This window comes from Bombus impatiens, unplaced genomic scaffold (genome assembly GCF_000188095.3).
Source record: "Bombus impatiens unplaced genomic scaffold, BIMP_2.2 scf_0020, whole genome shotgun sequence".
NCBI classification, from domain to species: domain Eukaryota; kingdom Metazoa; phylum Arthropoda; class Insecta; order Hymenoptera; family Apidae; genus Bombus; species Bombus impatiens.
Window position 1 is genome coordinate 1,581,484 of NT_176439.1, and position 26,933 is coordinate 1,608,416.

The 26,933-nt window shown below is 34.3% G+C and overlaps 7 protein-coding genes and 1 non-coding gene across 11 annotated transcripts in view; 3 read left to right on the forward strand and 5 right to left on the reverse strand.

Annotated features, from left to right (window-relative positions):
- Nucleotides 1-10,686, forward strand: part of LOC100747510 (DNA mismatch repair protein Mlh1) — a 12,792-nt gene extending 2,106 nt beyond the window's left edge. The window contains exons 2-10 of one of the 3 annotated variants that reach the window (XM_003484730.4): nucleotides 7,355-7,502; nucleotides 7,575-7,638; nucleotides 7,705-7,904; nucleotides 7,974-8,202; nucleotides 8,279-8,480; nucleotides 8,549-9,746; nucleotides 9,820-9,883; nucleotides 9,940-10,138; nucleotides 10,204-10,686. In XM_003484730.4, the coding sequence (XP_003484778.1) occupies nucleotides 7,390-7,502; nucleotides 7,575-7,638; nucleotides 7,705-7,904; nucleotides 7,974-8,202; nucleotides 8,279-8,480; nucleotides 8,549-9,746; nucleotides 9,820-9,883; nucleotides 9,940-10,138; nucleotides 10,204-10,496 (2,562 nt within the window). In that variant the 5' untranslated portion in view covers nucleotides 7,355-7,389 and the 3' untranslated portion in view covers nucleotides 10,497-10,686. Of the gene's footprint in view, nucleotides 1-7,130; nucleotides 7,503-7,574; nucleotides 7,639-7,704; nucleotides 7,905-7,973; nucleotides 8,203-8,278; nucleotides 8,481-8,548; nucleotides 9,747-9,819; nucleotides 9,884-9,939; nucleotides 10,139-10,203 lie in introns of those variants that run through there. The other 2 variants (XM_033320460.1, XM_024367125.2) reach the window with 2 other exon arrangements.
- On the reverse strand, nucleotides 1,293-2,440 carry LOC112212739. The gene has a single exon (XM_024367145.2). It carries the CDS (start codon nucleotides 2,273-2,275, stop codon nucleotides 1,976-1,978), a length of 300 nt encoding a protein of 99 aa, XP_024222913.2. The 5' UTR covers nucleotides 2,276-2,440; the 3' UTR covers nucleotides 1,293-1,975.
- A 9-nt stretch (nucleotides 10,687-10,695) lies between the features above and the next one.
- On the reverse strand, nucleotides 10,696-12,361 carry LOC100742849 (grpE protein homolog, mitochondrial). The gene is made up of 4 exons (XM_012384245.3): nucleotides 12,118-12,361; nucleotides 11,321-11,747; nucleotides 11,152-11,235; nucleotides 10,696-11,078 (listed from the first exon to the last, which is right to left on the reverse strand). Exons 1-4 carry the CDS (start codon nucleotides 12,204-12,206, stop codon nucleotides 10,971-10,973), a joined length of 708 nt encoding a protein of 235 aa, XP_012239668.1. The 5' UTR covers nucleotides 12,207-12,361; the 3' UTR covers nucleotides 10,696-10,970.
- A 105-nt stretch (nucleotides 12,362-12,466) lies between these two features.
- LOC100747626 (putative pre-mRNA-splicing factor ATP-dependent RNA helicase PRP1) lies at nucleotides 12,467-17,453 on the reverse strand. The gene is made up of 9 exons (XM_012384213.3): nucleotides 17,299-17,453; nucleotides 16,377-16,732; nucleotides 15,582-16,276; nucleotides 15,246-15,476; nucleotides 14,941-15,160; nucleotides 14,666-14,788; nucleotides 14,406-14,596; nucleotides 14,162-14,324; nucleotides 12,467-14,082 (listed from the first exon to the last, which is right to left on the reverse strand). The coding sequence occupies exons 1-9, from the start codon at nucleotides 17,346-17,348 to the stop codon at nucleotides 13,955-13,957; spliced, it is 2,157 nt and encodes a 718-aa protein (XP_012239636.1). The 5' UTR covers nucleotides 17,349-17,453; the 3' UTR covers nucleotides 12,467-13,954.
- Nucleotides 17,454-17,653: 200 nt separating this feature from the next.
- Nucleotides 17,654-19,360, reverse strand: LOC105680516 (nucleoporin Nup43). Of its 2 annotated transcripts, none has more exons than XM_012383412.3 (7): nucleotides 19,145-19,360; nucleotides 18,920-19,024; nucleotides 18,726-18,850; nucleotides 18,499-18,623; nucleotides 18,265-18,416; nucleotides 17,949-18,195; nucleotides 17,654-17,892 (listed from the first exon to the last, which is right to left on the reverse strand). In XM_012383412.3, the coding sequence occupies exons 1-7, from the start codon at nucleotides 19,256-19,258 to the stop codon at nucleotides 17,720-17,722; spliced, it is 1,041 nt and encodes a 346-aa protein (XP_012238835.1). In that variant the 5' UTR covers nucleotides 19,259-19,360; the 3' UTR covers nucleotides 17,654-17,719. The 2 variants fall into 2 exon arrangements, with proteins under 2 accessions (XP_012238835.1, XP_024222647.1); XM_024366879.2 differs by having other exon boundaries at nucleotides 19,104-19,239.
- A 362-nt stretch (nucleotides 19,361-19,722) lies between these two features.
- On the forward strand, nucleotides 19,723-21,403 carry LOC105680524 (TNF receptor-associated factor 6-like). Its single transcript, XM_012383469.3, has 5 exons — nucleotides 19,723-20,082; nucleotides 20,197-20,334; nucleotides 20,411-20,632; nucleotides 20,777-21,021; nucleotides 21,081-21,403. The coding sequence occupies exons 1-5, from the start codon at nucleotides 19,995-19,997 to the stop codon at nucleotides 21,333-21,335; spliced, it is 948 nt and encodes a 315-aa protein (XP_012238892.1). The 5' UTR covers nucleotides 19,723-19,994; the 3' UTR covers nucleotides 21,336-21,403.
- LOC100742965 lies at nucleotides 21,400-24,100 on the reverse strand. Its single transcript, XM_003484777.4, has 4 exons — nucleotides 23,903-24,100; nucleotides 22,493-22,570; nucleotides 22,341-22,419; nucleotides 21,400-21,883 (listed from the first exon to the last, which is right to left on the reverse strand). Exons 1-4 carry the CDS (start codon nucleotides 23,906-23,908, stop codon nucleotides 21,639-21,641), a joined length of 408 nt encoding a protein of 135 aa, XP_003484825.1. The 5' UTR covers nucleotides 23,909-24,100; the 3' UTR covers nucleotides 21,400-21,638.
- A 2,521-nt stretch (nucleotides 24,101-26,621) lies between these two features.
- Nucleotides 26,622-26,694, forward strand: TRNAK-UUU. Its single transcript has one exon. It is a non-coding gene; the product is annotated as a tRNA-Lys (tRNA).
- Nucleotides 26,695-26,933: the final 239 nt, after the last annotated feature.

The window sequence follows — 26,933 nt, forward strand, 5'->3', positions numbered from 1 at the left end:
CGGGTTACAACAAAAAGCATATAAAACCACTCGGTGTATTACTATGACCACAACGCAGTGTTAGTGATCCTCTGAGGTCAGTGTACTTGCATCGTTATTATCACCGCCGTTGTCATCACCGTAGACGTCTACCTCAGCAGGGACGCAACCTTCTGGCATTTTTCTCAGTCTGTCGTGTCTGTCCTTGTATGATCGTTTGCCGTCTAAGGTTTTTAGGGTATATCTATCTCCTTCCAAAATCTCTGCTATTACGAATGGACCCCTGAATTTCGGATCTAACTTCGTCTGGTTTCTTTCCTCGTTCTTGCGCAACACGAAGTCGCCAAGGTTGAACCTAACTATTTTAGCTTTGTTTTCGTCGAACCTATCCTTATCGTATTTGGCGCTTGCTTCTATATTCTTTATCGCCTGCTGTCTTACATGGGAGATATTTACTTCTCTTTCCTCGATATTGTCGGGTAGGGATAAGCCGTAGGGTCTCGCTGTTTTACCGATTAGTAGTTCCAACGGGCTTGACTTAGTCACGCGGTTGGTGGTACAATTTAAGGCCAGTTGTATTTCCCCGATCGCGTCTTGCCAGGACCGCTCGGTGGTTTCTATTGTTGTGAACATGTTTTTTAGCGTACTCATAGTACGCTCTACCTATCCGTTGGCCCTACTAGCTCCGGTCGCAATTAAATGGAGTTTAATATGTTTATCTTGACAAAAGTCTCGAAATTCTTTGCCCGTAAAACATCTTCCCTGCTCCGCTATTATCCGGCAGGGACTGCCGAACAAAAATATAGCGGACTTAAGCGCTTTAATGGTGTTAATGGAGTCTATCTTACGGGTATGGTGCAAGTATACGAACTTAGTGAAGGCATCGACCAACACAATGACCGCGTGTGGCGAGCCACGGGACAGAAACCGTTGGAATGTTTACTGTAGCGTGTCGCCACGAATATTTCTTTTAAGGAGAGCCATAGAATCACTCCACACCTCTGTCAGGCAAAGCGTTCATCCCGTGACCGCGACTACGTTCGGCGACTGACTGCCTATCCGTTGGCCCTACTAGCTCCGGTCGCAATTAAATGGAGTTTAATATGTTTATCTTGACAAAAGTCTCGAAATTCTTTGCCCGTAAAACATCTTCCCTGATCCGCTATTATCCGGCAGGGACTGCCGAACAAAAATATAGCGGACTTAATTTATACATTTTATATATTATTATTATTTATTTATTATTGCTTAGTCCGTGCCTTTCGGCTTTGGACGAACTTTCGGTTTTACGTCTCTTATGTCTATTTCTCTTCTTATATGTCTACCTCCCCTCTTTTCCACTCTATTCTATTCCACTACCTTACTTATTCTATCTCTAAAAACTAAAACTAGAAACTACAAATTAGCAACTAATGATTAAAAACTATTGCAACTTTGGTCTTTAGCCTCCTTGCTGTACATCCTTCCTGTCGTTTGCCCTTCTCTTCTCTATTATTGCTTTCAGTTCTGTTAAACCTTCTCCAGTCTCATTTAGCGTTTTCCTATGTCCTTTGGTCCTCCCGTTATTTCACATTCTTCTATTACATGTCTCAGGTCTTCTTTCCTTCTACATAGACTGCATCTTTTTTCTCCCTCTTTTTCCAGTATTCCCTTGCTTTGGTCTCGTTTCCACATCTGAATCTTGCCAGTATTCTTCTGTTCTTCCACTTCATCCTTCCTTCCAAGTACTTTGGTAATTTTTCTTTGGCTATATTTCTGTAGTGTATATTATACTTGGATTCCCTTATCATTTTCCCCCTCTCTTCTGCGTCTTTCTTTCTTCTTTCTTCTATAATTTGATCTGCTGTCATCCTTTCTTGTTCCTCTCCTGCTTCTATCTGTGTCCTTCCCTTTCTCACCTCTTCCAGTCCCTTCTTTCTCTTTCTTGCCCTTTTCCCTTCATGACCATTTCCCCAGTTTCTCTCTTTTTCCTTTATACACTCCTTTACTTTATAATTTATAATTCCTTTTTTGATTCTAGGGCTTTCTCTTCATACCTTGCTGCTCTTTTTAATGCTTTTTCTTTTATTTCTATTATCTTGCATTCCTCTAATATATAATTTGGTGTTGGCATATCTAAGCCTAATATCCATTTCACATATCTTCTTTGTACTCTATCCAGTCCTTCTTCCATGTTCCAGCTCCATACCTCTGCTCCAAACAGCGCCACGCTCTCTACCAGTGCTCCAAACATCTTCATTCTCCTTTTGTAGTCCTGTTTGAATATTCTTTCTCCCACACTCCATGTTTTCTTCATTGCTATTGCTGCTCTCTTTTTCCTGTCTTGTATGTGCTTCTCATCACTGCCGTTTTTCTGTAGTATGTACCCTAGGTATCTTATCTCGTCCACTTCTTCTAATTCTTGTTCTCCCCATTTCCATTTTCTTTGTCTCCTTTTGTTCCTTCTTTTTTCAAAGACTACTATTTTGATCTTTTCCGTGCTCAGTTCTAATTCGACTTCCTTTAAAAGTTGTTTGAACTTCTTTAACATTTCTTTTAGCTCCTCTTCCCTATCCGCCATCAGCACAATATCGTCTGCATATGTTAGTGACCATACCTTTCTTTCTCCTAGCAGTTCTTCTTCCAGTCCTGCCACGTATATATTTGTGGCGGCACTCAACAGCAAATACCACCATTCGACACTAACTAGTAGGCAGCGCAGTGGTTAGCGCCTTAGGTTACGAACGTTCGGGGCCCGGTTCAAATCCCGGCGACCGATTTTTCTTCTACGCATCAAAAACGTAAGAAAATCAGTAGTACCCCATCAGCAGCGACATCTATGGCCAGCATCCTACAATTATCACGGACAACACTTACACCTCAAATTGGTGACCCCGACGTGATCGACAGCGAAAAAGAGGTGTGTGTGACCGTGATAGCGCTACCCGAGACTTCGATCATCGCGAATCTAAGACTGTGGCAATCTGGATCTACCGCTACGACGCACGCGGAACGGCTCTCCTCTTCAGCAAAACTCGACGCCTCACCGCCAACCCACACAAGCAGGTAACTAGATACGAGACGATGACCAAGTCAGAAGTGATGTAGCCATTGCAAAGTTCATGGGCATCACCACCAGCACGTCATACTAAAAAGAGGAACAGAGGCCTACGACCGTACGCGGAACGCTCCGCATCGTACCGACAGCTATCCACCGCCACATCGAGAACAACGCGCAACATCTACACGGGCTTGACAGCAATCGGCTGACGCTTTGCCACGCAAAGAAGAAACGTTATCACTGGTAAGAGGGGGTACTGTGGCGGCACTCAACAGTAAATACCACCATTCGACACTAACTAGTGTCGGACGACGGCGCGCAGTGATTAGCGCCTTAGGTTACGAATGTTCGGGGCCCGGGTTCGAATCCCGGCAACCGGAGTCCGATTTTTCTTCTACGCATCAAAAATGGAAGAAAAACAGCAGTACCCCCATCAGTGACATTCTACAGCCAGCAGCTACAAGTATCACGGCCATCACCTATTATACGCCTCAGCTGTATCCATTAGCGTTACTCCTCTGTAGCTCTTCGCTACTCTCTTGTCCCCCTTCTTGTATATCGGACATATTACTTCCTTTTTCCAATCTTCTGGCATCCCCTCCCCATTGCATATTTTCCTTAATAACTCCCATAACGCCTCCCCCATTTCCTTCGGTGCATGCTTCATTTTCTAACCCGTTTTCCCCCGTTGCTTTCTTTTTCTTCAAATTTCTTAGCTGGTATATCGCCTCTTCCTTCTCTATATTATCTTCTCGATCCTCCATTATTTTCTCTTCCTCTCCATGCCTCCCCCCCGTTTTTCTGCCCTCTTTGTGCTCTGTCCCTTCTAAAATTTCCATAAAGTGATTTCTCTACTCTTCTTCGCTTATATCCTCATCTATACCTTCTCTACTTCTTCTGTATCTATTTATGTATTTCCACGCTTCTTGTTCTGTTTTTATCTTCTTTATTTTCTCCATTTCTTCTTCTTCGTGTCTTTCCTTTCTTTGTTTGCTCCACTGTTTGAATGCCTTTTTTTCCTCTATGAGCGCTTCTCTGCTGCATTTTCCTTTCATAAACTTTGTCATCTTCCTTCTCATCTCTCTTTTCCTTTCTTTCCACTCCTTGTCGCACCACGCTTTCTCTCCCATGCCCCATTTCCTTATCTTCACTTTCTTCTTTGGCACTGCTTCGTTTATCTTCTTTTTGATTTCTGACTACATTTCCTCTACTGTTCTTCCATTACAGATCCAGTCTTTACATTCCTCCAAGTATTTTTCCACACTTTCGTTTGTCCATTCCCTTTTCTCCTTCTCTTCTTCTTCTTTTTATTCATTTGCTTGCAGTTCCGGCCCCCCTATTTCTATTTCTAACGGCATGTGGTCTGACTCTGCCAATTCATCATGCCAATTATCTCTTCTGTCGCCTCCTGGTTGTCAATCACATAATCTATCACAGAGTTTCCTCTTTTCCCAATATATGTCCACTCCTCTCCTTCTTTATCTCTTCCATTGACTATCATCCAGGCCTCTTTCTTCCAGGTACTTTCGCAGAGTTCTTCCTTCCATGTGTATTGTCTTGTCCTTTGATTGCTTGCTTTTTTCTTTCCTCAGATCCTCGTTTATCGACCCTCCCCCTTCTCCCGTTCTTGCATTCCAGTCTCCGCTGATGATCATCACTTCCTCTTCTCTTCCTTCTACTCTTTCTTCTATTTCTTTCCTTGTCTCTTTTGTGTCTTGATTATAAACTACTATTACCCTATATGTCTTATCATTGTATACTATTTTTCTTTCCACTATACTATCACTTATTTCTTTGTATTCTATTTCTCTCAGTTCCTTATTTATACCCGTTATTATTCTCCCCTTTACTCTTCCTTTTTTCCTTACTCTCATTGCTGCTCTGCATTTCCAGTTGAATTCTTTGGGTAGTCTATATTTTAGTTTTTCCCAATTGTCTTCCTCTATCCATGTTTCCGTGAATCCGATCACGTCGAATGTCTTCAAATATTCCCTCACCTTCTTGTCCTTACTTATTAACCTTGCTACATTCCAGAAGCACATTTTCATCGCCTTTGTAGTCTCCCCCCTTTTTCCACTTTTTTCATTTTTCTTCCCCTCTCTTTCTTTCTTCCTTCAGCCTCTCTTCATTTTCGTTCCACCTGTACCATCTGTTTTCTATCTTTAGCTTCTTATATCCAATCCTTACATATTCGCCCTTTTCCCTTCTTACTCTGGCTATTCTTCTTATTTGTTGCTGTACCTCTCTTCCTTTTCTTGTCAGATCGTCATCTATGTATATTCCCGTTTCCAATTTGCTTTTCTCCTTCATTACCCTTATTTTTTCCTCCATTGATTTCATCATCGCTACTATTATTGTGTTTTTGTTCCCCACCCTTATCATGTGTTCTTTCTACTTCTGCCCCTATTTTCATTTTTTCCCTTATGAACTCCTTTACTGTCCCTTCATTGCTTTCTTCGTTCCAGTTTACTCCTTTGATTACTATGTGCCTTCTTCTTTTCTCTCTCTCTGCTCTGTCCCTCTCCTCCTTGATTCTTTTAATTCTGCCCAATAGGTCCTTCTTTTCCCTTTCCCGCTCTTCTCTCTCTCTCTCTCTCTCTCTCTCACTTCTTCTCCTTTCCTCTTTCATTTCCCTCTTCATCTCCTCCACTTGTTTTTCGAATATCCGTTTTATTTCCTTTATCGTTGCCTCGTTTTTTTCATCATTACTTCCATTTCTCTCTACCTGGTTGATGTCTCTTTTTCTGACAAGCTGTATTTATCCAATGTGTTTTTGAAATCTGCCTTATCTCCCGCTTTACTCGCGTTCCTTGGTCTTCCTCTGTTTGACGCCATCTGTCGTTTTCCTACCTTACTTTATTTGCCGCGCTTTCGACTTCCTAACCTCTTCTCCTCTAGTTTTTCTAATTTGTATCTCTCTCTCGTTCCTGACTTCTTTTCGCTTTTCTTTCACTTTCTCCTCGTATGCTCACCCTTTATTTTCCCTTCTTCGTTCCTTCACATTTCCCTTTTTCCACAGGGTCCGCGTGTTACCCTTGCCCCGAAACAAACCGAAAGTCCTACATTTTATATAAACACCTTATACACGATGCCTAAAAGATCCTCAGAGGACATGTTCGTAGTGATGATTACATGATAGTAATGATGATGAATGACATCAATGAATATTTGGACGGGGTCGGCAAAGCAGACCAAAGCAGACAAACATACTATTTTATGCGAAAGTCCTAGAAATGATAGCAAAAATTATTTTTTTTGGGCTTGAGAATATCAACCATAAATTCTTACTTATTAATATAACGCAAACCAGGAGAAACAGAATAAAAACAAAATAACGCATTTGCAATACGAACGTCGCTTGCTAAATCAATTAGTTGGAGATTTTCGTGACATTATCCCGAGAATACTTCATGAACTTCTGGAATGTTCCAACCAGAAAATTAAAGATGGAAGAAAAGAATCAAGATACTACTGTGCTACTTATTCAGCTAAACTGGTCTTGCATATAGGCGACTGCTTCGAAAGATACTATCATATCCTGCAAGAATATAAAATATGTCATAAATAAACATAGCAAAACTAAATATGTTTTCTTGGATCTTGACAAAAAATTTTGTTGTATTTGAATAAAGTTTTAGTTTTTAGGGTTTAGTTTTTAGGCAAAAAACAATCTAAGGAATTTTGAGATATATCGATACTTCATAGACATGGTGAAACTTCAACGTGATGTTTCTGTCGTTAGCCATTTTCAACATGTTTCGAACATAAATTTACGCGATTGATTGTTACGAAAAATTCACTAGACAAACACTAAATAAATAAACACACTGTCACCATGTATTCAGACACTTACCTTTCGTGTCATTCATTTCGTGTATATAACAATAAATCATAGTTGTATGATCATTTGCACTGAGCGCAATATTCACTGTTCGCTTGCTAAACAGCTCAGCATGCATAGCGGACTTTTAATACACTCAATCTCGCGTTTCAATAAGTTTCCATAGATGATCAACTGCGCACATCCATTGGCTCCGAATTCTGTACGCTTCCAAAACACCTATAAATATATCAAAACGAAGCATAAAGTAGCGGGAGGAAGTACTGATATACTTGCTAATTTAAATTCAAAAGTTCGGCACGAAGACCGATTTACACAAATCGTGTAATATGTACAATACACTCTTATTATAAGTAAAAAATACATGCTTTCTGAGACTAGACTTTGTATTTTCATTTCTTATTATTACAAATATAGTTATATTGTATAATACATAATATAATTATTATGCATATACTATGGTGTAGAGTAATACTTGACTCCTGTTTCTCGAGGTTTTGATACAAATCTAAAAACAGCGTGATTAAAAATGGATGGAGCGGGAAAGATAAAGAGATTAGACAAAATTGTAGTGAATAGAATCGCAGCTGGTGAAGTAATACAAAGACCAGCAAATGCATTAAAAGAATTGATGGAAAACAGGTTAGATATTTGAATCACACTTGTTGTATGTATGTCTTTTACACTGCACATTTTATATTACAAATGTTTCAGTCTTGATGCAAAAGCAACTAATATACAAATTATTGCTAAAGAAGGCGGATTAAAATTATTACAGGTATTTTCTCCAACTATTCAAGTAGGAAAGTTATTATTACAACTAAATATTCATTATTAATCACAGATTCAAGACAATGGAACAGGTATTAGAAAAGAGGACATGGAAATTGTTTGTGAAAGATTTACAACAAGTAAATTACAAGCATTTGAAGATCTTCAGGCAATATCGACTTTTGGATTTCGTGGTGAAGCTTTGGCGAGCATTAGTCATATATCACTTTTAACAATTACAACAAAAACTGCAGATGAGAAATGTGCTTATAAGTATGTTTAATTATATAAAGTGTTATGAAATCTGAGCAAATATTTTTAACAATATCATTTTCATATTAGAGCATCATATGTTGATAGTAAGCTAAAAGCACCACCTAAATTATGCGCTGGAAACCAAGGTACTACAATATTAATTGAGAATTTGTTTTATAATGTTTCAACAAGAAGAAAGGCTTTTTCTAATCCAAACGAAGAATTCAATAAAATTTCAGATGTAGTTACAAAATATGCAATACATAATCCTACTGTAGGGTTCACATTAAAGAAACATGGTGAAGTCACACCTCAGGTATTTTACTATGTAAAAATAGTCACACAATTGAAGCTATTATTTATAAATATATAAACATGTTTCTAACATTTAGATTCGAACACCACATAATTCAAGTAAGATGAACAATATAAGAATACTTTATGGCAATCCTGTTTTTCGTGAATTATTAGAAGTGGAACTTACAGATGATACTTATAGATTTAAAATGCATGCTTTGGTAACAAATCCAAATTACACAAGCAAGAGGATGATATTTCTTTTATTCATTAATAACAGATTAGTAGAATCATCCTGTAAGTTTTAAAGTATTAGGGCAAGAAGATTTTATACATAAAGATATTTTACAATTACCTTATTTCAGCTATTCGAAAAATGCTAGAAGAAATCTATACATTTTATATTCCAAAAAAGACCCACCCATGGTGTTATATATCTTTAGAAATTGATCCGCAAAATGTTGATGTTAATGTACATCCAACAAAACATGAAGTTAAATTTCTCCATGAAAATTCTATTATTGAAAGAATGAAACTCGCTTTAGATGAGAAACTGTCTGGGAATAGTGCTTCTAAAACATTTTATGTACAAGCGCGGTTGCCAAAAACAGATATCACAAAAGAAGTTTTGAAAGAGATTTTGCCAGAATATGAGAAAGATAAAGATGATAGAACAAAAAAAATTCGTCCTCAAGAAATGATCAGAACTGATGCATCTGATCAAAAATTGGACAAATTTAATTTTACCATTCATACCGCAATGGAATATGCTAGAAACAATGATGATATTGATTTCAAAGATACTAAAGTTGAAGATACTAATAGTAATGACGAGAAAGATGTAAATAAAATACAGCGCCCGATATCAGATGTAAATGATACTAAAGAAAAGGATATCTCCATGCATGTTATACCAAAAGCAACAGAAAAATCGGATACTCCGTGGAGTAATATCATAGATGATACAAGTCCACTTGCGTCAGATTCTGCAGTATTTGATGAATCTAATTTAGATTTATCTACTGCAAATATTAACAAAGAACAGTATGGATCAAATGGCGTGCAAGATATTTTAGAAATGACAAATGAAGAAATTGATCAAAATATAGCAGATGACTCTACAAAAGAAAAATGTATCGACGTTATTGCAGATAAAGCACGTAAACAAGTGTATAAATACTTTGGAAATAAAAGTATTAAATTAGAAGAACAAAAGACAGATAAAAATAGTATAGATAAAGAAATAAGAAACGACGAACCTGAAGAGTGCAATAAACCCAACGAGACGAAAATTATTACTGAACAAATACTAAAAGAAACCGATGACAATAAGAATGGTGACAAAGAAAGTTCATATGAATTTAAATCCTATTCAATAAACAATTTTAGAAGAGAAGTAAAATTAACGAGTGTATTGAAATTACGTAAAGAAGTAGAAGACGCATGTCACGATGGTTTGAAACATATTTTATCAGAATTAACTTTTGTTGGTTGTATCGATCAGTCTTCCGCTTTAGTTCAAAGTGGAGTCAATTTGTATCTTTGCAATACGCAAAAATTAGCGTAAGTGTCCATAAAACATTCATAATATATATAAAAAATCAAGCTTGATTAAGAACATTTTTGTTACATCTAGGGAGGAACTATTTTATGAAATTATGCTCTATGATTTTGCAAATTACGGAGTCATCAAATTTTCGGTATGTACATCGACAAAGAACATTATTATTATATTGCAAGTTACACTTATTTGCAGGAGGCACTTCCTTTATATGATATAGCTATGTTAGGATTAGAGACTAAAGAAGCTGGATGGTCAGAGGAAGATGGACCAAAAGAGGAATTAGCTACAAGTGTTAAAGAATTGTTATTGGAGAAAGCTGATATGTTAAAAGAGTATTATTCTATTGTTATAGATAAAAAGGGGAATTTAAAATCTTTACCAGTATTATTAGGTAAATACATTTTAATAAACTACCTTTAGAATCCAATACAAGATTATCTTTTGTTTTCTTTTCAGAAAAATATTTTCCATCTGTGAGTGGTCTTCCTCTCTATATATTACGTTTAGCTACTGAAGTAGAGTGGTCGTCGGAACAACCATGCTTTCGAACCATTTGTAGGGAAACAGCAAAATATTATAGTCAAATGAGTCCTATACATGATACTCATGAATGGAAGTACATTACAGAACATGTTCTATATGGTGCAATTAAGGAGAGTTTTCTTCCTCCTAAACATTTTGCACATGATTCAACAATATTACAAATAGCCAATTTGCCTGAGTTGTATAAAGTTTTTGAAAGATGTTAGATGTTCAGGATAAAACTGAAGTATTATAAAAAGTAAAGGTCTTTTATTTCATTAAAAATTCAATATTGTAATATTTTTTATATTTATACTACAATGCTCTATTTATTTTTATAGATTTTATAATAAATTTCCTACTAAATTAAATATTATTCTTCTATGCTATAATAGAATGCAATATGGTATAATAAAAGAAATGATATTTAAATACGTATATCTATTTGGCAATCAAAAAACATAAAAATTCAGATTCATATTACACTCTCTCTTAAATCTAACAGAATAAGATTTATTTTTCATAAAAGTTTATTTTTCATAAAATTAGTTCCAGTTTTTTTTTATATCAGTTGTATGACATTCATGTTTTGATGTGTTACATTTTAATTTTAATTACAATATATACGTGCCAACACTTTATTCACGGATCGCTCTTATGAGATTATAAATTCTAATTTCCATTTAATTAACAATCATGAATTATCCTTTGGCAACACCAACTAATGCTGGTCTTACTACTCGTTCATGTAATTTATAGCCCAATTTAGATACAACTACTATTGTTCCTGGTTCTTTGCCTTCAACTTCCTATGTGAAAAAAATATAATCCTTATTAATTTAATACACAATAATCTATATAAATAAAACAAAAAAATTTTACCTGTTGAAATAGTGCTTCATGTTGATTAGGATCAAACTTTTCATTCAGTGGATTTAGTGATATTAAACCATGTTTTTTAAATACCTATACAAATACATTTCAAAGGAATAATTTAGTGCATTATTTAGTATATGAAAATAATGTAGTTGAATTATATTTTCTTATTTACTTTATGTAACTGTGCCTCTGTCATCTTTAAACCTTCATATAATGTTTTTAAATGTGGATTTTTTTCTGTAAGTTCATCCTTTGGTACACTTTCTGTAGCCTTGCCTAAAATATCAGCTACTTCTAAGAGATCCTTACAAAATCCTTGGATGCCAAATATTTTTGCATCTTCAATTTGTCTAGTTAGTCTAGTTCTAAGATTTTCTCCATCAGCAAGCGCTCGTTTGTATTTATCTTCTAATTCATTTTTATGAGCTTTAAGATCTAATAATTCCTTATTAATGAGATCAATATCTGCTTTCAATTTCTTTTCAGTTTCTGTAAGTTCCAATTGTGAAGATTGTGGTTCTCCCTTTTCTGATTGTTGCTCTTCTGTAATAGTACTATACTCTTGCCTTTGCCAAGAAACTTGTGATGGTTGAGTTAACCTTCAAATCATGAACAAAATCTTTAAGACATCAATGCTTTCTTCTTCAAAAAGAATAACTTAGCATAAAGTATTATTAATACTTATAACACTTATTTATTAACATATTTTTTATTATAAAGAATTATTCAAATCTCTTACTAGTAACATAACCAATTAACTACGTAAGGTTTCATTTAAATATATAACAGCTTTAAAAAATATATGATCATCTTTATTAAATATATTACAATTTTACTTTAAAAAAATTGTATAATAATAAAGTAATGGATAAACACTATGTAGCAATCTAACCTCTATATGTACGTTGAAATATAAGTTCAATGAGTCGCATATTTTAACATAACGAACTATAATATTCGGAATCTTACCTAGATAAAATGTTTTTATTTAAATTGTGCAAACTATCAATCGTGACACGAGTAAATCTCGCTGCAACCGGTACCATGAACGATGCCATAATTCTCAATTTCACGAAAATTGGTAAATGATGAAATACAACGATCCTCGTGCTTTCTCAGTGGTTCTCAAACATTTCTTGCAACATATAAGAATCGCGATAAGGAACTATAAACTGTAACTATCAAATATTTTAGTGTATTACGTAAAACGTAATGTACTATGTATCAAAATTCCAATTATAAATGCTCAATAAGATCACACAGTTTTTAAGATTAGAAATTAAATTCGTTCGTTATAACAATTATTACGATTGAATCATATTTTTAATATTTTATTGGAATGAAGTGGTACAATACAATGAAAACTGTTCGCGATCATCTTTCGTGATTCTATGTTCTTTTAATACCTGCGTATCTTTTATTTACAAAAACAAACTATTATTGAACATGTTAAACACGCAAAACATTTTTAGATCTGGTGACATTATATCTTATTTAGAAAAAAGTATTTTGTAGTATAATAATATCTCGAACTATTTAAAAATTTTTAATTCTAAAACAAGCGAAAACATTTCACGATTCTTAACGTATACGATTATCCTAAGACCCGATGCAGACGAGCGACTTTTGTCCGCACGATATCGTTGTGACCATATGTCTGTTTTCGCTGTTTCAAACAGGAAAAACAAAAAAAAATAACATATGACCATAACAATATCGCATGGATAAAAATCGCTCGTCTGCATACAGCCTATTTCAGACAGCATTGAAGATTTATTATTTGAATAATAATTAAGTTTAATTTGTTTTTCGTCTTGTTGAGATAGCTTGTAACATTGTAAGTTAATTCTTCACCGCGAAAAAGGGTTGTAATTTATATTATGCTAGCATTCATAAATAAGAATAATTTGATTCTTTTTAAATGTATCACATAGATTCTTAGAAAGATTTTTCATATTATAATTTACGGTCGTATTTCCAATTCTTTATGATTGCTTTTTTCATTTATCTTTGTGTAAAATTGTTACAATGCAGTTCTGTGTTGATTATAAACAGGAAAAACTTTGCATAAGTTATATGCACATTTCAGTCATAATAAAATTATAATAAATATGTAATATTTTCGGCTGTGTGTACTTGGAAAAAGTGAAATATATAACACATAAAACGGTACTACTTGATCTTAAGAAAAAACAGCAAACATATAATTTATGCTGAAGATTATGTAAAGTGCTCTTATCGATAGCAAGCATTGTATACATCTTATCTGACATACTTGTTCAACATTTAATACAAAAATTAATCTATTTTTTATCTAGTAGTACATTCCGAATGTGCAAACGTCGATCAACAAATTCTATTGGTAAAATTACTTAGTTACTAAATTTTTCTTTAATGTACATAAATAAACCATTTATCAATAAACTATGCTTTCCACATGCCTTCTAACAGATTAAAGGTCAAATTTCATTTGTTTCATATTAGGACAGAACAAAATCTACAAACATTCAAATTTTTGACGGTACATCAGCCTAAAAAACGTACAAGTTTCGCTAAAGCTTGTACAAAATTATAAATGTCATTAAAATTTGTCTTTTTCTTTACATATTTTTTAAGTGAAAATACAGAGCAGACAACTATCCTCTCGGCCGCGTCTCATGATATTTAATATATTTTTTTTTTCTTTATGTTTGAAAAAACTGTGTTCGACGCAATGCCGAAAACAGATCAACCACACATTATCAATGATTTTGTGTGTGTATGTGTGTGTGACACCATTTTTAAAGATAACTAAAATATATAGAGGTTAGAATCCTTCCTGATACTGTTTGGAATCTAACTTCGCTTGGATCACTTCCAATTGTCTCTTTGCTTCACATTGTGGGAAGTTTTGTAAATCATAATATTGTGGTGCTATTTTAAGCAACCAATCAGCTATAAAAAATATAATATTTATAACATATGTTTATAGAGATGAGTTTCTCTCATATTATTTAATAAAAATGTAACTTACGCTTAATATCTGTGACTGTTCTGATATAATTTTTGGTCGTAAGCACGAACTCGTTATAAATTACCCATTCGGGTTTATGATCTAAACAACTGCTTGGATGAAGTTGTACAATTTGATTATCTTTAATAGTCAAATAATGACCAGTCCTTTCTAAATGAGCAACCTAATATACATAAAAAAGAGGTAGTATTATGTATACAAGAAACATTTTTTTATTATAAAACTTATTTTTAGTTACATCTACCTGCATAAAGAAACCGTTCACAAGGGCTTTTCTAATGTTGATATAATAATCTTTTGATGTGAAGTCTGTAGAGGTACGTTTTAAACAAAATCTATCCATTATTCTACTTAGTTGTTGTCTAACATTATCCCCACTTTTTAAAGATCGGTAATTGACAAAATTATCGTAACACCATTGTGGATCTTCGAAATCTATAAAAAGACATGAATTAAAACTTGTAATGTCACAAACGCAGTCTTAAAAAAGTTGCAGGTACTTACTTTGTTTAAAGGCGTGATAAACATTCAGTAATGTTAAATGATCTCCGTCGATATGTGCAAATCGCATTTTAGCATCATCCGCAGCTTTTTTTGATTCATTTGGCCTCACAAAACACTGCGGGACTAATACAACATCAATCATCAATTTAAAACCACGTTACCTTACCATGATCCTGACTTAGACTTTTGCTTTTATCGTATTAAAATTACTTTATTCGCAAGAGAAGTATGAACCTAATGATGTGATAGAAAAGATGTTCTTAATAATACTGTACCTGACAACATAGCAGTAATGCTCAATATCTCATTGCTGCAATTATGATTGCAGGATGCAATGAGCATTTTTGCCAATTGAGGATCTAATGGAAATTCTGCCATCACAGCACCCAAATCTGTGAGATTTCCATCATCGTCTAAAGCAGCCAAATAATTAAGAAGTTCTAAAGCCCTCATAAGAGTTTCTGGTGCAGGAGGGTCCATAAAATCGAAATGAACCTACAGTAAAAACAGTTTATGGAAATAATTATTTAATAACATATTCAATTGGAAATAAATTATATTCATGAGAAATGCAATATACCAAGTCGTCAATGCCAAGCTTTTTCAGTTGCAATACGACACTGCCAAGATTAGATCTTAAAATTTCAGGATAAGTATTATCTTGCATCTCGTTTTTATATGCCTTCTCAGTATACAATCTGAAACATTTTCCGGGCCTTGTGCGTCCGGCTCTACCAGCTCTTTGCTGCGCAGATGCTTTACTAATGGGTGATACAAGGAGAGATTCTACACGAATTCTGGGATTGTATACCTGTTAAATAATGTAACAGGAATTTAAAAAACTGATTTAATGCAGTACAAGAATAAAAAATAATAATGATCTATAGTCTGTTCACTAAGACAACCTTCACAGTACCTTCTGCTTTGCAAATCCAGGATCTATCACAAAGACGACACCGTCGATAGTTAACGATGTTTCCGCAATATTCGTTGAAACTACTACTTTTCTACCAATAGCACCATTAGGCTTTGTAGGTGGTGCTGGTTCAAAGATTCTTTGTTGAAGATTTGGAGGCAGTGTAGAATAGAGTGGTATACATTTAAGTTCACCTACTTCTGGACCTAAATTATCCATCTCCCTTTTGATTCTTTTACAAGCTTCTTCAATTTCCTCTTGACCAGTTAAAAAGAGGAGCAAATCTCCTGCTACTTCTTCACACATATGAATTTGAATAACTGTCCTGATAGCAGCCTCTAAGTAATCCCTTTCAGGCTCAGGTGTATAAAAAATTTCAACAGGGTGAGTTCGGCCAGGTACGTTCATTAAGGGTGCATTATCAAAATACTGCTGGAATTTTCCAGCATCTAAAGTTGCACTCATAATCACAAGTTTCAAATCCGGTCTTTGTTTAATCACTTCTTTTAACACACCCATAAGCAAATCTGTAGCTAAAGTTCTTTCATGAGCTTCATCTAATAATATCACTTGGTAAGCATCAAGCATGGGATCTGACATTCCTTCACGTAACAGCATACCATCAGTCATATACTTCAATATAGTTTTCGGAGAACTACAATCTTCAAAACGAATACTGTATCCTACTTCCACACCTGTTTAAAAAATTGTTGTGAAGACATTATATAAATATACCTCAGTTTTTAATTCAGAAATATAAAAACGTCTTCAAAGTTAAAAGGACATAATACATACCTAATGGAACATCCATTTCTTCTGAAACTCTTTGTGCAACAGACATAGCTGCTACTCTCCTTGGCTGAGTGCAAGCAACACCCTTGTTGTCAATACGCCTTGAATATTCTACACACCATTGTGGTATTTGTGTAGTTTTTCCAGAACCTGTTTCTCCAACGAGTACAATACATTGATGTTGTGCCAATAATCTCATAAAATCAGTACGGTATTCAAATACTGGTAAAGTGATTCTCTTTTTATAAAGTTCATGATATCTTGGTGTAAAAGGTAGACTAGTATAAGGATTTAGCTGAACTTGATTTTTTGGTGCTGTCGAAGGTATAGTTGTGCTATTGGATGTAGCCGAGCCATCTCTATAAAACAACAGATAAACTATAGAGTATATGAAGCTGGTCCAATTTATTATTTGAAAATTATTTTAATCACATAACAACGAAATAATACATGAGTGACAATGACATAAAATAATGAAAGTTGAGAACACTTCATTGTTATGAAAACCAATCAGATGGAAAACAAATGATATTTAAGTTCATCCGAAATTTCTCTCGTGTATCTATAATTATCTATAACGCGTATGTTTTCAGCGTATTGTAAAATTATGCATTAATTTCCCATATATATTAATATACAACATACTATTGAAGAAAGAAATTTAGTTGAGAACCTTTATAGATGAGTTGATCAAGTCAGTCAACAGCAATAGAAAAGAATTGTTCTATGAATTTAAAATGTTAGATCATTTTATTACATTTATTGTTCAACGGATTAATCGTATTTTACATAGATTATTTTCAGGAAGCGGGGTTCGTTCAATGAGATGCGCGATAGGATCACAAAAACTTGTAACGATGCACATGGCAAAATATCTCATCGAACTCTTTAATTTTTACAATTAAAAATGCTTTAAAACACTCACGCTTTCCGTTTAATATACGGATCCACAACCTCGATCCTTCGTTTGGACATAATTCTTGTCCCTCCGCAGGCAAGCAAAGCAAAATCTGTTTACGAACTTCCACACAAGGCGTCACAAAATGGCAAACTAACAGGCCAAAGCTTCCTGTAAACGTAATCACAAAAAGCAACGATAGATGGAGCTACAAATACCAGAAAAAGCAACGATAGATGGAGCTACAAGTGCCACAAAAAGCAACGATAGATGGAGCTACAAGTACCGTAAAATAACTACGAAACAAGTAATTCGAAAGCGATCAATTTTAAATTTATGTACAGATGAACAAATTTGTGCATTATCTTGAAATAAACAGACATAAGATAAAAAAGATATTTATTTCTCCGTATGTTACAATTAGAAAAATATATAATTAGGATAGTTATTAAACAGTTATATTCCTAACAATATACATTGCTTCATTATCACATCCAAAAAGTAATGTTGATCTATCGATGTCAATACTGTTTATTGGCTTATGCATAGCACTACAAAGCGATGTTACATTAACTTTACCATTTGTACCAATCGTGTTTAACCAATGTGTATTTGTAGGGTCTAAAAAAGGAATAATTTACTAATATACAGTGAGATTTGTTTATTACAAAACTTACCTAAACTTAGTTTCGAATGTTGGGCATTATTCCAATGCCACAATTCACCACTTGTTGAACACGTAAATAGATTTTCTGGTCTATCAGGGTGAAAAAGTATTTCACTAACAGCCTTGGCATGGGCATTGAGTTGAGACATTGGGTATGTATTATGTCTCAAGTCCCAAACTGTTAAGCTGCCATCTCCACCACCAGCCACGACAATATGTCTCTGAGTAGGATGATGAGCAATACTCGTAGCTTCTGTCTGCAAAAGTTTCTCTTTACTTGGAGGTATATAAATAATTTCCTAGAGATAATATTAAAGAGATTGTACTTTTGATTGATCAGAAAGCATGAATGTTGTAGCAGGAAGATCTTGATCATTTCTTAAATCCCACACTTTCATATGTCCCCTTAAATTTCCTGTAAGTATCTCATTATGTCTTAAGAAATCAATACAATATATAGAGCAACTATCCGCATCATCTAAAACATAAATTCAGCTATTTATGTGTAAAATCAACATATAAAATAAATATTTTATGTACAAAATAAAATTTTATAGTACTAATAGATCTAATTGGCTGCTTCTGCCCAGCTGTTAAAAGATTAATTCTCCCATCTTCACCCACTGAAACTATGTCTTGTTCAAACGTAGAAAGTCCAGTACAAGATGCATAATCGCTTGTATTACTATTAAAAAAAGATTAATGAAGCATAAACTGTGTTTAAAAAGAAATAAATCTTAATTAATATATAATTAATTTATAATATTAATCTATAAATGAAACTTACTCAAATTTGTGTATAAATTCCCATGACATGTGCTCTTTAAATTGAGAGTATGGATTTTCATGAATCTGTAACAACCTAACAGTACCTATAGATGTTGACACCACGAAGAAATCTTTTGAAATAAACTGTAAAAATAATAAAACGTTGATGAAAAAATTATCCATGATATTTTTTATATATTATAAAGTAAAAACCTTTATTTCAGTTACGTCTCCGAGAATTGCATAAGATGATACGACTGCCGGATAGGATTCACCATCGTCATTCATTTGAAATGTCCAATGTGTTACTTTATTTACCTATTACATGATAGAAAATTACAATATTACAAATGATTAACATTATTTAATACAATAATCGTAAATAATTCGTATGTACATGAGAATGCATTAGGTTAAGTTTACTGAAGATAACCCTACCGGATCATCCCAACTACCGGTTATAAAATTAGTAGCATCTTCAAAATCTGCGTGTTTCCATCTGATTTTAGAAATTTTTTCCGATACAAATGTTCCTTGTACATTTTCGCTCATTTTGCTACGAAATACGATCTAATTTAGAGTAGAAAAGACAAAAACTAGAACCTCCGTTTACATGCACGCGCGTTTCCACGCGACTGTGAAAAAGACCGCCAAATATGTTAAACAAAACTTTTGAAACGAAATCTGCCTACTATTATATTTAATTCCCTTATGTAATAAATATACAGAGAAAATTGTTTTAATAATTTTAATTGTTTTAGTTATTTTACACAATTAAAAACGGTCGTTTTACTTTTATTAAAAATTTCATCATTTAAAAACATTGGGTACTTGCTTAATTTATAAGCAGTTTGAATGTGTGTGTATATATAAAAATTCTTAGAATTTAAAAATTAAAATTATTTAAAAAGGAAAATTAGTGATAAGTGTTATATAATTCTTACATATGTATAAATTACATCGTTTATTTGAAAAAAAGTATTTCTATAATTTTTGTATCTAAGTTGATTACAAGAAGGGTAGGGATTTACCTATATTTTATAATTCACGGGAGATACAGAGGACAGTTACGCAGTGATCAGGTTGTGAACTAGATGTATATCTTACCTACCGAAACGTAAATTATTTCAAACGAAACACTATCTCACGATTGAAGAAGTTTCGAAGAGCTCTAATATGATCATCTGAGAATGCTGTTAAATCTATTTTTACAAGTTTCCGGAAATTGCGACATTCTTATTTAAGTGAGTATAAATTCGAATGATCTTAGAACGAGTTACTCCCCAAGATGTCATCGATGGTTTTGCTGTTCTTGTATCTGAATACGCTCCACTTAACTCACTGTGATGCAAGCGATGCAAACGACTTGCAACTATGTAAGTATTAATGGATAAAGGTTTCTATATGATGTTATAAAATTATTTATGTATCGATGAATAAAAGATTAAAAAATGTAGAAAAGTTTTATGAAAAAAGAAATAAAATTTCAGCTGTTACAGACACGAATTTAACGAGTGACGAAGGTGTCACGGAAACGCAACATGCAAGTTGTAAAATCGCTACAGAAGAATTGGTTGCAAGCGCACGTACCAGTGTCACGAGAATACTTACTGGAGTTTGTAATACTAGTAGGAAATAACTTCTAATCTTTTTTCAATTGTTCACGTTATTTTCTATTATCTAATTTTATTCCTAAATATCCAGAAATGATCGATGAAAAGTTGCGAGCTTTAGAAAAAGGCCTGATCAAAGAACTGGAAGAAATCAAGGCATTGCTAAACACTGTTTTGGAGGGGAAAAAGGAAGTACCAAAACTGGCGAAATTATACGACGATTATCACGAAGGCAAAAGCGATACACTCTCTCCAAGACAGTCTGAAATCGATAACTTTAACAATACGATCCAAAGAACTTCATTATTAAATGGTTTGTACCATTATGTTGTAACATTATTAAGAGATTTGACTGAGACTTGGGAATTGATTAAATCGCTGAATTATAGTCGAATATTGGACTAAATAGAATTACAAATAAAATATAGAGTTAATACGGTATCTGAATATGTCCCAGGGCCCGCGAACCTCTTCTTTTACTACTGGCAGATAAAGCATTTTGACGAGAAGCTTACCAATTGGAAAACTGCTCGTTGCCTACGCAGTTCGACATTTTACGTGGGCCAGAATGGGTATGCCATGTTCATCAAAGTAACACCGCGATATTTTCCGGACGGTACAGTTTTCATAGGCGTCGGATTGACCCGTGGTCGTCATGATTCTATTCTGAAGTGGCCATTTCCCCATAAGATTCGCCTCGAGGTAAAATCAACATTTTTACTCTTAATCCCGTTGGAGCTTTAAAATGATCGTGTTTTCAGATTTTAGATCATTCATCGGAGCAATCGCGACAAGATCGAAGATCACGGATTTGGGATCCGTCCACACTTTGCTCGGAATATTTTTGGGGCCGTCCAAAATTAACTGGAGAACCAGATAATGCAGAATGCGTTGGACTGAGCGTCCCACGACAGATTTTTTTTGTCAAGTTGCCCGTTTCGATCGATCGTCCGTCGAGAAGCACTAAATATCTTTGGAATGGAAGTATCACGATCAAGTTGACTGTTTATCTTTAAATAACTTTTATACTAAAATTTATACATTATGCATAGTAGTGTACGTAGTAATTCTACTAGATTATAATATTCTGTAATTAACTTTATTCGAGTTTCATTAAACGTACAAGTAATTGTATAAAGGAAAAGTTTATAAAAGTAACATTTAATTGTCAATGGATTAAACTGTATCTTCTATCGTTTAAATAAATTCCATATGCAAATAGAAAGGAACGAGAATGAAGAAAGAATAATAAAGTGACATATTTTTTAATATTCTTCTTCGCGAATAATTCGCGTCATTTGTAGATTTAAACGACTGAGTTAATTCAGGGATGTTGATGAAATATCGAACCTCTTATGAAGAGGCATTCTACCGGATAAATAAACCTGTGGGATTCCTGATAATTGATAATCATTTGTATTACGTTGAATTGTATTTCGAGTATTTTGAGTTGCTGCCCTCAGCAATGCCTTGTAAACAGAAATCGGAAGTCGAATGCTGCCATTTGTTTCCATGCCCTGAGATTCTATTGAATTTTCATGAAAATTCCTCTTTCTTCCGCATCCTGGAACCAATCGATTATTTTAGAATGATAAAGGGTTTCATAAAAAAAATGATCTTTGCCAATTTTTTCAATCTTTTAGATAATATGGCATTCTAATAGTCAAAAGCAGAACTCATGACATGGTGGAATTCTAAAAAATGATTATGTTCTAATTTATCGTCGAATGAAAATTAAATGCTTCTATAAAAACATTTACCTGGGTTCGACAACCGCGTAATTTAATTAAACACAGGTATTTTATGATATAATCTTAGATATACTTATATTACGATAAACATTTTGTTAAAAAGAATTGAAACAGAAATTAAAAAACTATACCTAGACTAGGAATATAAAGAAAGAATACAAGAACATTCTTCCGTTTTTTTTGAAAGAAGATAAACATGCACAAGGGTGATTTTTGTTACGAGCCCTTCAATCGTATCTGATTGGGGACTGGAAATTAGGTTTTTCTTACCGGTGAACGCATTGCAGAAAGGTCTCTTCATCTTCAGCGATTCATCTGTTAAGAAGGCGTCTAACAATTGTTGCTCGATCTAACAGTTGATTTGATCAATTAATTATCGCTATAATTATGAACGTGGTTTGCTTGTTAAGATAATAATTTACCTTATCCTGCGGGTTCTCAGACTGTGTCAGGTTCACTAAGCATACGAATATGAAAATACAGCAAACGTGGTTGATTGCCTAGAGGTGATCGAAAAATGTTAAGTTGCAGGGAATATTGAAAAAAATTCTGATTATTTCCAATAAAATGAAAGTTGTCCTCGTTATTGGTTAAACTGTATAACGTTGTATTCGTTAATGAACCGATTAAAACCCAGAACAAGATCTCAATAATTACTGAGGCTACGCGTAATTTCTAATAATCATATCGATTATATAACTATCGCACGTGAACCTTTCAAACATGTTAACTGTTGTAATCTGCTTATGACTTTAATCAGGTTTGTACTGCGGTTAATTAATGTCGAACGATACTAGCCGGTCGATCGTTCCTTCGAGCAATACGTTCGTCATCCATGCAAATAAAAGCTTTTTAACTTCGCGTATAACGTAATATACCGACCAAGTGGACTGCAACAGTTCAATAATGTAATTACAAGTAAATTACAAGTTTCATTATATTTTAATAATCGCTCCTCGTTACTTTTAATACCTTTTTCAAAGTTTCTCTATTGAAAATCGTAATAGGCAATATCGAATGTAATTACATTTTTGATCAGGAAGGGAAATTGGAAAATAGTAACGCGACCTCTTCAGAGGCTGTCAACTAGTAACTAGAAATTTATATTATAAGGCGTCAGGAAATTAACGTGTACGTAATTCATAATGGTTAAGACATAATAGTAAATCATAACGCGTAAGAGAATATTGTTCAAGGTATACATAGAATATAATACACGTAAAAGTCTTTTTACGTACAGTGGATTTTATCAATGTAGGTGTATATAGTGATACAGTTAAAAATTATTCTACGCAACACTATATTTTAATAAAAAAGTATTTTTTCCGAATTTGAAGATTCAAATGGCTGAATGAGAAAAATATGTTATAAGAGTTACTGTTCGGAATTTTGAGTGACCGTCCGTTTATGGCACGGACAGGCCCATTCCCTTCTTTAGGAAATTCCAAATTACATGTCCTCCCCGAGCTGTAAACCTAATGACTACGAAGTCAGGTAAAAATCCCCGGGAAAAACCAACCGGAAGGGCAGGATGAGCAGACGAAACTAGTAGAGAGAATCAGCAACGTAGGAGGAAAGTTCATCATCAGATATCGTAACCGTAAAGATATCGTGCCGGTAAAATACTTCACTCCCAACAAGATCCTACCACCGCCGTGTTCATAACATCACACGTTACTTTTATATAAGTGCAAATACAGTTTTAGATTAATCTAACACTCGATCTATTTAACTTTCTCCACCTTGAGCGTTAAGTCATTCGAGGTACGCGATATCGACCGATCGGTTTGACCTGACCGGTTGGTCTTTAGTCGAGAATTCGCAACAGTTACCTTCATGTCGAATCTTTATAGCTTGAAGATCGGCAATACAAAGAATTATCCTTAGAGGCGCACGAAGAAACACTGTCTTGGTTGAACTTTCTTCCTTTGGTTCGGCTACGTCTTTTGATAAAAGGATAAAAGGTTACTCGCGGAAAGAGTCAAGTCTGCGTATGAGGGATGAAGTCGCGCCTCAGCTCTTCAAATACCACCCCCTCCTTTAGTAGCATTCGAGGGCGTAAATACATGCGCCAGAGGAACGCATGACCGTTCATAATGGCTCATGGAACGGTACATTTAACGTTCTTTACGCAGAATGTGGTTAGTCTTACGTATATTTCGCAGTCTGAATGGTGCAAGAAACACAGAAATTATGCATATGTTCGTGTCTTATTCGTATCATGCACTTCGTTTGTTGTAACTACCGATGCGTTAAAAATTAAAGTTTGCTTACATAATACACAATATAATGTACTCAAAAACTATATACACCGTGGTACACCAAAGTATTCAAATACTCAGTGTAGAAAATTTTTATCAAACATATGAGTTATACGAAACATTTCGAAATTTCTACAAGTGCTCAAATACTTTCACAAGACACTGTATATACGATACATATATAATACACAATAGCTATGCTGTTAAATGTGCAATATGTTAAAATAGAAACTTCTTAGATATATCAAAACAATTCAAAAGTTATATTAATAATTTCATTTATATATTTTGCAAAACATAATGAAGTTCTAAGGAGCGAGTAAAGGAACAGCAGATTTTTTCTATATAATTTTAATCTTAAGTAATATTTTTCCGGAAAGAGTATCATCAAATGTAAGTTCTCAGCCGTGGAAGGTTTTAAATCATTCTGTACCCCCTGCGACGTTATCCCAGTTATGTCCATCGAGAGAAGTAGCAAACTATATTTGATAAATATGCAAAGGCTGACAACAAAAGATCGAAACATAGTAGAACGATCAAGGCAAGAAGCAGCTTATGGAAGACTGATCGACAAGAAATTCCGTGTAAATCAAAGGAAAGCAGCCGGGGCTAAGTACTAACAACGTTCGCGCATCAGTACCCGCTGAGTTACATTAAAGTTGTCCAACCCTTAGCAACTGCCCCTTGTCCGCCTCCGTCCATTCAAATTTTTAACATCCTTTTTTTTTCATTGTTTAGTCTGTTGTATATCGAACATAAATTAATACTGAATGTCAGGAGATGTAAGGATTAAGAAAATAATATTTCGTTTTGTAAAATAGTATTCTTGGAATCAAAACACTTTTAAGAAATGAAATATGTGACATAAAATACACGCGCTGTGCTAGTGAATTCTTAATTTTCTCTCTGATTTGAGTATATTTTATTATGAAATGCAAAAGTATCTATAAATAAAATCTGATGTTAAATTTGTACAGTTTTTACGTTCTTGATACTTGGTCCTTTCTAAACTATCATGTATGTTAGCCTTGTTGTCCTCTCTTTATCTTTTTTCAACATTTTAATAATGTGTCAAATATATGTTGATCATAATCGTCTTAATATTGTAAATCACGACGGGTTCGCAGCTTATGAATAAGAGATGCGTACAGAACTATATTACTCTTGATATATGACTCTCTTCGTGTATAAAACGAGTGAATATTACTTGTGTGCGCGTTATATTCTCTTCGTTAAAAATGTCTATATGAAAATAAATCTATCAATATTCAATAAAAATAAATAAATGTTAATAAAAAGGAATTATTAAAGCTATGCAAGATATTCTTCATTAAAATACAATAAAATAAGTGAAATAATTTTCTTATATATGTCGGAGAAGAGTCAGGAACAGGGTTGTGGGCGTTTGATAGACCTCCCTTGGAGTTGGCCATCGTTGTGTTATAACGAAGATACGGCCTGATACTACGAGTATGAATACTACCGATTCGACAATCAACAGCGGCGATTAGGCACTTGCGACACTAGTGATAGTGGTCTTAGGTTCCATAACGAATCCACGGTCAATGGGAGGATAGCTATATTTGCTCTAACTCAAACGTGTACTATTCGCTCATCGTAAGGCGCTACTCCCTTCGTCGATGAGATCTCAAGAAAGAATGAATTTTCGTCCCAATGATGCCACAGAGGAAAACTATGATGGGGTGTGTCCAAAGACACGCGATCATCGGATTCGTCAAGTATAGCCCTCGTTCCGAAAGTAAGGGAAATTGACGTCGCTGTCAACTGGTCAATTTGGGACAAAGACTGCCTGTCCGTCTGAAAATCTTAATTACCAAAAAAACCTCTAACTTTACTTGTGTTGTGTACGTGCCTCAACATCAGGTATTCATTGTCCGAAGGAACCGTTGGCATGTTTTATTGTCAGGTAACTCTATGGGTATTTCCTTTAATGAGGGTCATAACTCCGCACCTTTGTTAGACGGAGCGTCCATCCGTTGACCACGGCTACGTTCGGCGACTGATGGTCGCCTTGAGCCCAAGTTTATCATCACAAATCGCAAACAAGTACAATTGAGCAGAATGACGGCAAATTGTTTAATTACAACTGTAAACTTTAGTTACGATTTTACGGATTTTCCCGAAGTTCCAGGGGAAGGCTCCGGTGTCCTTTCATCTCCGACATATATATGATATATTATTTAAATAATGGGAATAATTAATTAAATATATGAATGATTTTTAATATAGATACAGTGCTTAAAATATTATAAAGACCCAATTCACAGATGCCTGGATAGCTCAGTCGGTAGAGCATCAGACTTTTAATCTGAGGGTCCAGGGTTCGAGTCCCTGTTCGGGCGTTATAGCTTTTTGCAATTTTTTATTTTATCTATAATGATACCATATAGCGATAACAATGATACATAAAATATATCAGCGGTTTGTTGAAACACTTCGAAAACAAAAGAATAAATATATATTGCACTTTAACACAACAATTGTTTCTGAAGTTTTAATGTGGGAATATGCAGTAACTTTCAGGGCAGAAACGAAACACCATATTGTATAAAAATTTCCATTTTTATATCTCTTTAACTTT